This window comes from Silurus aristotelis, assembly GCF_946808225.1.
Source record: "Silurus aristotelis genome assembly, chromosome: 7".
Classification (NCBI taxonomy): Eukaryota; Metazoa; Chordata; class Actinopteri; order Siluriformes; family Siluridae; genus Silurus; species Silurus aristotelis.
In genome coordinates, this window is record NC_139580.1 from 26,216,112 (window position 1) to 26,226,053 (window position 9,942).

At 40.6% G+C, this 9,942-nt stretch overlaps 2 protein-coding genes across 2 annotated transcripts in view; both read left to right on the plus strand.

Moving 5' to 3' along the window:
- Positions 1-9,942, plus strand: part of best1 (bestrophin 1) — an 84,516-nt gene that overhangs the window by 14,187 nt on the left and 60,387 nt on the right. Inside the window, exons 6-11 of the mRNA XM_083546299.1 lie at positions 110-187; positions 398-550; positions 640-720; positions 809-960; positions 1,565-2,971; positions 3,795-4,180. Coding sequence (XP_083402425.1) covers positions 110-187; positions 398-550; positions 640-720; positions 809-960; positions 1,565-2,630 — 1,530 coding nt within the window. The 3' untranslated portion in view covers positions 2,631-2,971; positions 3,795-4,180. The remainder of the gene's footprint in view (positions 1-109; positions 188-397; positions 551-639; positions 721-808; positions 961-1,564; positions 2,972-3,794; positions 4,181-9,942) is intronic.
- On the plus strand, positions 3,863-9,446 carry plex9.2 (PML-like exon 9.2). The gene is made up of 2 exons (XM_083546528.1): positions 3,863-4,000; positions 8,769-9,446. The coding sequence occupies exons 1-2, from the start codon at positions 3,931-3,933 to the stop codon at positions 9,323-9,325; spliced, it is 627 nt and encodes a 208-aa protein (XP_083402654.1). The 5' UTR covers positions 3,863-3,930; the 3' UTR covers positions 9,326-9,446.

The window sequence follows — 9,942 nt, forward strand, 5'->3', positions numbered from 1 at the left end:
TTGTGTTTCTAGTGAATTTAAAATGAGGTAAATGTGAAAGCTTTGTCAAATAGTACTTGCAGTTGTGTATGTGTGTGTGTGTGTGTGTGTCTGTTTTTTCTCTTTTTAGGAGCTAAATACATTGCGCTCTCAGTGCATGAAGCTGTACAGTTATGATTGGATCAGTCTGCCGCTTGTATACACTCAGGTCTGACTGATCAGGCTAGATTAGTGTCAATCTGATGTTACTAACAACAAAGAGGAATTATTATTTTAGCCTTACACACCATAGTTACACTTGCTGATTTGCACCAAAAAATTCAATTCTTCTTCCTTGTCTTCAATGTTTGAATCAGCATAGAAAGTCCAATAAGTCATCTGCTCATGAAAACTTACATAAATCTGCAATCTTTCAAAGGTGGTAACTGTGGCTGTATACAGTTTCTTCTTGACTTGTCTGATTGGTCGTCAGTTTCTTGACCCCGCCCAGGGCTATCAGGGCCACAACCTTGACTTCTACCTTCCGGTCTTTACACTACTGCAGTTCTTTTTCTATGTCGGCTGGCTCAAGGTACGTTTTCCTTTTACTTAATAGAAACTACTCAAAGCAGCCATTTCTACTCATTTTATGTCTGTAATTAAACTTAATTATGACAAAAGGTCGCAGAGCAACTCATCAATCCATTCGGGGAAGACGATGATGACTTTGAGACCAACTGGCTGGTGGATCGCAACCTGCAGGTATCTTCATCTACCACTGTAGCAAAAATTGGGACAAATTAGATTGAATCATTGACTTAATACCACCATATCCATTTATACATCGTAGGTGTCTCTGCTGTCTGTTGATGAAATGTACGATCTGCTTCCGATCATAGAGAAGGATAAATACTGGAATGAATCAGAGCCTCAGCCACCGTATACACCTGCCAGTGCTGAACACCAAAAACCCTCTTACATGGGCTCCGCTCTGGATATCAAGTAGGGTTGCAAAATCCCAGGAATTTTTAAAACTGAAAACTTTCCGTTGGAATGAATGGAAAAATATTGGAATTAATGGGAATAACCTGGGAATTTACAAAATTGCAGGTTAGCCTATAACAGGGGACATAAATGAGGTTGAAATAAAAATCTCAAAGGATAATCTTGTTTAAAACAACCAAATGTAATGCAATTTTGACCTGCACATTCATCAATCACATGCACACAGCACATTTCCTGCTGGGCTGCTGAGGCCACGCCCCTTACATGCAACAAAATTATACTAATAATTAAATAAAAATATATATATTTTTTTTTAATCTGTATTAGTTTACATGCATGTCAGTTTATGACCAAACTCAATGTTTATATTTACGTTCGTATATATGATACAGTTTATATAAATTTCCCCAAATTTCCAATTTATTCTTATTCATTTCCAAAAATTCCTTTTAAGCTCCCATGGAAAGTTTCCAGAAAGTTTCCAGAATTTCCACCGCTCAGCAACCCTAATATCAAGTGACTAATCAATGTAGTCTTTGTGTATTTTCAGCTGGAAAAAAAACATATTTTGTTGAGCTTCATTTTTTTCTCTTTCTCCAAGTGTACCTAAAGAAGATATGGAGTTCCAGCATAACCTGGAGCAAATCAAGGAACATGAGGAAGCCAACCATTCCACTCCTCTTCTTGGCAGCCTGACTCGTTTGCTGGGTGTGAAGTCGTCTATTTTTCCCCGATCTTCCACTTCTTCTTCTAGGGTTTCTCTCCTTCGTCGCCGCCCACGTGCACCATTCAGCCGCTTCCCTCTTTATTTCCATCCTGAAGCCCCTGTGTTGCACAGCCAGAACCAAAATCCGCCTGAATGTGACGTGACCGAGTACGCTTTTTCCTCCATGCCCCTGTATGAGAGACCTGGTTTTTATAGTTGCCCACAGACACCCATCCACTGTTTGCCCCCACCTATCAATTGGCCCCGCCCACTCCGCAGGGCGCAGGGCGACTTGGTACACAGCACCAGCTCAATTTCTCATTCTCTACTAGGATCACAGCTTCTGCTTCCTGGTACACCAGGCCACATGCCCCCTGCGACATCCTCAGGCTTTCCTGGAAAGGTAGAAGAAAGCTCAGAACACCCCTCAGCGTCTATGTTCTCCTTCCCTGACCCTGTAGGAGAGATGTGCAATTCAGGTAAACTGTGGCTAAATCAGGCACTGCTATCCAATCGTCCTCCACCTTCTTGTCTCTCTATGGACATTCCTCCTCTAACAGAAGGACAACTGGGACCCTTAAGCGCCCATACGATGAGTGGAGGAGGAGAGAGAGTGTTTTCCTTCACTCCTCCCATACAGAACAACATTCAGAGCAGCATGAGCAACATACCCATCACATCTACGAGCAACACCAACAATACCAACAGCAGCATGGGGAACCTGTGTAATCTCACAGGTCTTGTATCTGGCTCGAGCAGTAACCCAAGACTTGGCACCATGGCGCTGACTAACTCAGCCAGTACCGTCACATCTACTGCTGCAAACACAACGCAGCAAACAACCAGCCAACACAATTCCCCCAAGGATTCTGGGATCTCATTGTCTGAGAAGGATTTACTGGGCGGGTTAGTGGTGCAGAGTGGAACTGTGCAACCCAGTGGGGCAAAGGAACCGTTCTGAGAAAGGGCAAAGTTTTTCTGATGCGCTGGATAAAATGGGGATGACGTACACAAACCATGTACTTGAGTTAAAGTAGAGTTACACTCTGTATAATATGACTCCAGTAAAACCTTTTATTCAACCACTACAAAAAATGTAATGCAAATGAGGTCGCAGGTGTTGCGGCAAGTTCGAGTCAGGAGTCAATCATTATTCCTCTGAAAATGTTCTGCTTGCTGTTAAACTGACGCTGAACTGTATGTTGGTGATGAATAGATATACCGAGCGCCAATCAAAATGAGTTCAAAACAGAGCGCGTGCTCGACCCTGATTGGTGGATCGATGCGTATTTGACCGGTTACGTTTTTATTGACTTATAAATAAAAAGGAATGACTGATTTAGCGAAATGTAGTTGAGTGAAAAGTACGAAATTTGACTTTGAAATGTAGTAAAGTAAAAGTCAGTAAAGTACAGATACGGGAAAGAGCTATTTAAGCATAAACGATGACAAGATGATAACAGTATGGTGGAAACTGAAAAAATGTGGTGGTGAATGTGAGTGTTCTGAAAAAAAAATATATCTCTCGTCGTCCTCCAGTGATGTTCTCCTGCTCTTGAAGCATGTGCAAACGACTCATTGCAGCAACACCGTATGTCATGTTAAACATCTCTGGCAGATTTGCATGCAGATATTCGCTTTTACTCTTTGTTCTAACTTGCTGTCTGTGACGAAATCGCAGACGTGCTAACGCATGTGGTCAGAATAGCACCATTTAGCATCATTTGTCTTGAATATAAATAGTCTCTTATATAATTCGATATACAGATTGTACATAAAATATATGAAGTGTGTGTGTGTGTATGCTTTGGGACAATAAACCTTATATTTTGTTTCTGTACATCATGCACAAAGAAAAAAAAAATTATCAAAAAGTTTGTAAATACTGCACACACTCCTCCAGTCTGCTAGGTGGCGATAACACACACTATGAACGGCTCAAACCGGAAGAAGGCGCCGTACCTCAGAACCATCTTCTCCACTCCTATAGTGCACTTCAATACAGAGGAAATAATAGTGTCTACAGCCTATATAGTGCCCTCTGTATGGCTTTGGGGGACTCGATTGGGATACAGCCTGCTATTTGGAGCAACGTGAGCCCAGATTTAAAACTGGATGGCATTAGAAGAGAATGTCTTAATGGAGACTCATTGATAATATTTCTGTCCTGTTGCCCTCGCCATTTATTCCAATCTAATATGTAAATGAGGTTTTATTAGACAAGATAATTGATATATTGTAATAAGTGTGTGCAGTTGAACATGGAAGTCAACCCTGAGTCCACTGATTCACCTGCCATGGTTTTCTTTGATTTGGAGACTACTGGCCTTGGTATGTATTTGGAAACATGAACACTTTCTGCATCATTACAACATACAACATAAATCCAGTGCAGTTTGAAGGTCATCCTACTGAAGATCATAACTGAAAATGGTCTAAGTAGCTACCAAAAGACAGACGTACCTGGACAAAATGCTAGAAATTCATTTCAATTCAGTTATTATTAATATAGTACTTTGAGTAATTGGACTCAAAGCGTCTTTACAGATTTTTGGATATGGGCAACGACTTCTCACGAATGAGCAAGAAGGTATGGCAATAAAGAAAAACTCCCTGAGATGACATGAAGAAACCGAGAGAAGAACCAGACCCACCTGTGATACCTGATCATTATATTTATATACATACTGTATGTATATTTATAGGAAACTCTAGACTCCTTAATTGCAACATCAGTGTTCCATTTTACAGAAGTCTATAACATCCAAACAAAGTTATTCTCTGTCCAATGAATGAGACGTGAGCATTCTTTTGAGCAGGTGTGATCTTCAGAAGGTGCATGCAAGAACACAGAACCTCATCTTTACATTACATTCATGGCATTTGGCAGACCTGCATTAGGCAGTAATTAAGGCTCCTGCACTGGCAGCTTGGTGCTGATTTAAACTCGAGACTTTCTGACCAGAAGTCTAACACCTGAACTATTAAGCTAGTAGGGGTTTAACCATACACAGAATTCAAAGTTTGGTACGTACCTCTGGTACCTTTTAAGTCACGGTTTGGTTCAAGTTCAGTATATTTGGGGGAAATGCATAACAAAATTGCTCGTCGTTTTTTTTTTCAACGTCATTTAATATTAACGAACAATTTCTCACTCCCAACTCGTCACACATCACACAGTGGAAACACACAAACTTTTTATTTATTCAATCAATTTATTTATTTATAAATGAATTCATTTCTTCCATCCTTCTTTCATTCGTACACTCCTTCGATATTAGATTAGATTAGATTCAACTTTATGGTCATTGTGCAAGGGAAATGTCAGAAATTATTAAAGCTGTACATTAAATGCAAAATAATCCATATCGTTGTAAAAAACGACAGAAAGTCATCGATTTTACGCATGCGCAGAACAAAATTGCGCTCCCTGAACGGGTCCAGTGGCCACATTGACCAGAGGTAACAAAAGTACACACATCCTTCACTTAAGTAGAAGTACAGATACTCATGTTTTAAAATACTCGGGTAAAAGGTGACGTACCGATTATACTTTTTTTTACTGAAGGTAAATTAAAGAAGTTTGTGCTTGGACATGTACTTAAGTAAAAAAAGTAGCCATTACTACTACCTGTTTTATTGTCACGCTGGTAACTGGACGTCATGTCATATTAATATTAGGGCTGATATAATATATTTAATCGTGATTAATTGTACGATTGTCATAAGTCAACTTGCGACTTTTTTTATCTGTTCTAAATGTTCAAACATTTCAAGTGTTGATGGGCAAATGTTGATGCTTTATGAAAATGTCTGTTTATTATTAGTGAAACTCAACAAACTCAACATAGAGCATTAAGACTACATATGCTTGTAAATGTTTGAAAGTAATTATGGTGTTTTAAATCACGTAAATCATCAGGTCACCAAACCGAACCTTTGTTTCCACACGGACGATTAATGAGGTGATACCGCAGAAATTGTACCTCCTCTAACTTCTATACGGATTACATAATCAGATATTTGTTGTAGAGACGAATTATTCTGATTATTTAAAAGTAGACATTTCGTAATTTATGTCCTGCATGGCGGATTTTGGTGCTGATTTGAGAATCGGCGCATCAGTAAAACAAATATTTATATGCGTGAATAAATAAATAAATGACGCGTTGAAGGTTTTAATTTCGCCTCATATTTATTTATCTATTTTTAATATAAATGCTAAATTTTAAAATCAATTTGCGTTAACAAGCTATTAACGCTTAGTTTTGACAGCCCTATTTATTATATAAATACAAAAACTAATTTCAAATTTTTATATCTAATGAATGTGTCCAGGCTGAACATCCACATATAGAACAAAAGCAGAGAAAAGATGATGATGATCAGGTATGTCTCTGTTTTCAGTCATGTTAACCCCACACTACTTGTTGCCTTCTGCCTGCTCATTGTTATCGTCATAAACTAGTCTGTGGTGTGTGAGAGACAGGAAATGATAAACCAGTGGTAGATTGAAAAAGCTGCGCAAAGACAGGAAACGGGTTGATTAAATAAAACCGGCACATAATGAGAAGAAAAAATATAGACATTTCACCAAATAGTAACGAGTCTGTTTTGAAAATGTAAGAAGTAGAAATTACAGACGATGAAGTTATGGGAAAGAGTAGTGGAAGCCAGGCTGTGAGAAGAGGTGACCATCTGTAAACTATAGTATGGTTTCATGCAGAGGAAGAGCACCACAGATGCGTTATTTGCTTTGAGAATGTTGATGGAGAAGTATAGAGAAGGTCAGAAAGAGTTGCATTGTGTGTTTGTGGATTAAGAGAAAGCGTACGACAGGGTACCGAAAGAGGAACTGTGGTATTGTATGAGGAAGTCAGGTGTGTCAAAGAAGTATGTGAGGGTGGTGCAGGACATGTATGAGGACAGTGTGACAGCAGTGAAGTGTGCAGTAGAAACAACAGACATCAAGGATCGGCTCTGAGCCCTTTCCTGTTTGCAGTGGTGGACAGGTTGACAGACGAGGTCAGACATTAGTCTCCATGGACTATGATGTTTGCGGATGATATTGTGATTTGTGGTGAAAGTAGGGAGCAGGTTGAGAAGAGCCTGGAGGGGTGGAGGTAGGAGTAGGAGTAGGATAGGAGTAAGGAGTAGGAGTAAGACAGAGTAAATGTGTGTGAATGAGAGGGGGGCAGTGGACGGGTCCGGTTGCAGGGAGAAGAGGTGGAGAAGGTGGAGGAGTTCAGGTACCTGGGGTCAACAGTGCAAAGTGATGAAGAGTGTGTTAGAGAAGTGAAGAATAGAGTGCAGGCAGGGTGGAGTGGGTGGAGAAGAGTGATAGCAGGAGTGATTAGTGAAAGAGGAGTATCTGTGAAAGTGAAAGGGAAAGTTTATAGGACTATGGTGAGACCTGCGATGTTGTATGGTTTAGAGACAGTGGCATTAAGTAAAAGACAGAAGGTGGAGCTGGAGGTAGCAGAGCTGAAGATGTTGAGGTTTTCGTTAAGAGTGACGAGGATGGACAGGATTAGAAACGAGTTTATTAGAGGAACAGCCCATGTAGGACTTTTTTGGGCCAAAGTGAGAGAGGTAAGATTGAGATTGTTCGGACATGTGCAGAGGTGGGACATGGGGTATATCGGTAGGAGAATGCTGAGGATGGAGCCGCCAGGAAGGAGGAAAAGAGGAAGGTTAATGAGGAGGTTCAAGGATGTGGTGAGGGAAGACATGCAGGTAATTGTTTTGAAAGAGGCAGATGTAGAGGACAGGGGGGTATGTAGATGGATGATCCGCTGTGACGACCCCTAATGGGAGAAGCTGGAAAAATCAACCGTATTTCTACTTCATTACTTCCCACCTCTGACATTGACCGTGCACTCAACATGCGAGGCGGAGACTAAACAAACTTGTGGTCCGACGCTTAACATGTTTTTGATTTAACTTCAATATTAACGATGTTCCGCAAGTAAAACAAGAATTGTATTCGGTACACGTGTGCGCTGTAATGAAAGCCCTGCACAAGAACGGTTCGGTACGCCCAAGTGTACTTTCACCCCATAAGCTTTCACTGTAGGATGATCTCATCTACAGCAAAGGTGCCCAAACATTTTCCTTCAAAGGGCCAAAAATTTTATAGAGAAAACATGACCCAGTAATCTGCTAAATGAATGCCGTTTTAGAGTTCATTGCCTCATTCTTCAAAAGTTGTTCCAAATGACTTTCCTCCCCCTTTTTTTATTAATATGACTTGGCAGGCTAAATCAAAGTTTACCTAATGCCGACTTTAGCCTGCCGACATTAGTTTGGCCATTTTTGATCTACCGCATTACAGCATATCTTTGCCAGCTGGTAATTTTTTTTAACTACCTTTTTTTCTTTCAGATAAGATTTTTCTATTGCCTAAACTAGATGGAAGGAACTGGGTGTTGGAGGAGACTGAGGATTTGTTAAACATGTTACACGGCAAAAAGGGTTTTCACAGAAGTAAAGTCAGTAATGATGTGGATGAGAAGGTTTTGTTTGAAATATATGTACTGCACATTTTAACATTTGGAGTGCATATAAACAGTATGTTAAGAATTTGCGATCTGTGTTGAATCTGTAATGATCTCAGATTTTAAGATAATTAATTGCTCAGGAGCTCCTGGTTCCACCACTCCAACTGCTTGTAGAAGACTGTAGAAAGGACATGTTTTAATGATTTATAATCACACTCTTGGTGTCACCCAAATAAGGATGGGTTCCCCTTTCGAGTGGTCCTCATATCATCTAAGGGAGTTTTTCCTTGCCACAGTCGCCCCAGGCTTGCTAATCGGAGATTACTCATAATTTCCCTATATTAAAATTTTTGTTCAATACTTTTTACATTCTTTAAAGCTGCTTCGAGACAATGTCCATTGAGGAAAGTGCTATAGAAAATAAACTTGAACTGAATTGAAACAATCAGATTGGATTTATCTGAATTGATGAAAATTGGCCTTTGAGGAATGCAGGCAAATCAAAGTGCTCAGTTTGATGCTACATTAAGTCTTTAAAGCAAGCAGGTTTTCCAACGCTCCCTCAAGTTATCTTGACTCCATGACCGTTTCTCCTCCAGGGCCCTCGTGTGACATTGTTCAGCTTGCAGCGGTGAGCGGTCATCACACTTTCAACCTCTTTATGGTTCCTCGGTGCAGGATGGAGCCTGGTGCTTCCAGGATTACGGGCTTCAGAGTACGTCGACATCGACTCTTACGTCACCGCAGGCCAGTGCTCACCAATTCGCTCAAGGAAGCCCTGGTGTGCTTCATAACCTTCCTTCGCATGTTTGGACGCCCTCTGCTGGTGGGTCACAACATCCGCAGATTTGATTGCCTTGTCCTGGCTAGAGTTTTGGACGAGTTTGACCTAAAAGCAGCCTTCCAGGATGGAATTTTGGGCTTCCTGGACAGTCTCCCGTTGACCCGGCAGCTTCTGAAGGACAGCGGCGTTCAAAGCTTTAAGCAGGAGAACTTGGTTAGGGCTGTACTTGGTGTTTCCTATGCGGCCCACGATGCCTTAAGTGACGTCCAGGCCCTACAGATGCTTTATCGTGCTCTAAAACCAGCAGCCAATCAGATTCAGCGGCACACGTTCAGCTTGGACTCGTTGTTTAGCAAAAAAACGAAAGACTGAACGAGAGTTTTTTGCTGGATTCAAATGAATGATCCGTGTATAACTCGTTTTGGAGTTTCACTTTGTTTTTAAGAATATTCATGGAATTCCTATATTTGAATAAATGTTTATTTAACTACAAGGAGTTATGAATCAGTTTTGCGCCTTGCTCGGTTTGAATTCAAATTCCACTAACACCATTATCTCGTAGCTCTTGGATATCCTGCTTGCTAATATCCTCAGCTATGGTTAGGAATATATATCTTTTTTTTTTTTGGACCGCTACGCAATTGAGCCAATACCATACTACAGGACAAATGACACTGTTATCGATACTTCTGTTGTTTTATCTACATATACTTTCGGTGTTAATGGCGAATGAGAAGCGGCTGCTTGTCATTTTTCCGTCCATTAATGATGTCATCAAGTGGCAGTCGTTTGCTCGACGTACATGCGATATCCATGTGCGGTGTGTGTTCCTGTGCAGACAATCAGTCATAGCAGAAGTGTTTTAACATTCAAAATTGTGGGTTCATGTTACAAAACTTTACAAACAAATCTACAAAACCAAACTCCCCATCTATCTCCATCATCTCCTGGCTACAACTCCAACTTTACTGCCTCAGCCTCAAGCAAAG

Coding starts and splice junctions, on each gene's coding strand:
- plex9.2 (XM_083546528.1), top strand. CDS start 3,931: ATGGAAGTCAACCCTGAGTCCACTGATTCACCTGCCATGGTTTTCTTT. Junction 4,001..8,768: donor TTTGGAGACTACTGGCCTTG/GTATGTATTTGG, acceptor TTTCTCCTCCAG/GGCCCTCGTGTGACATTGTT.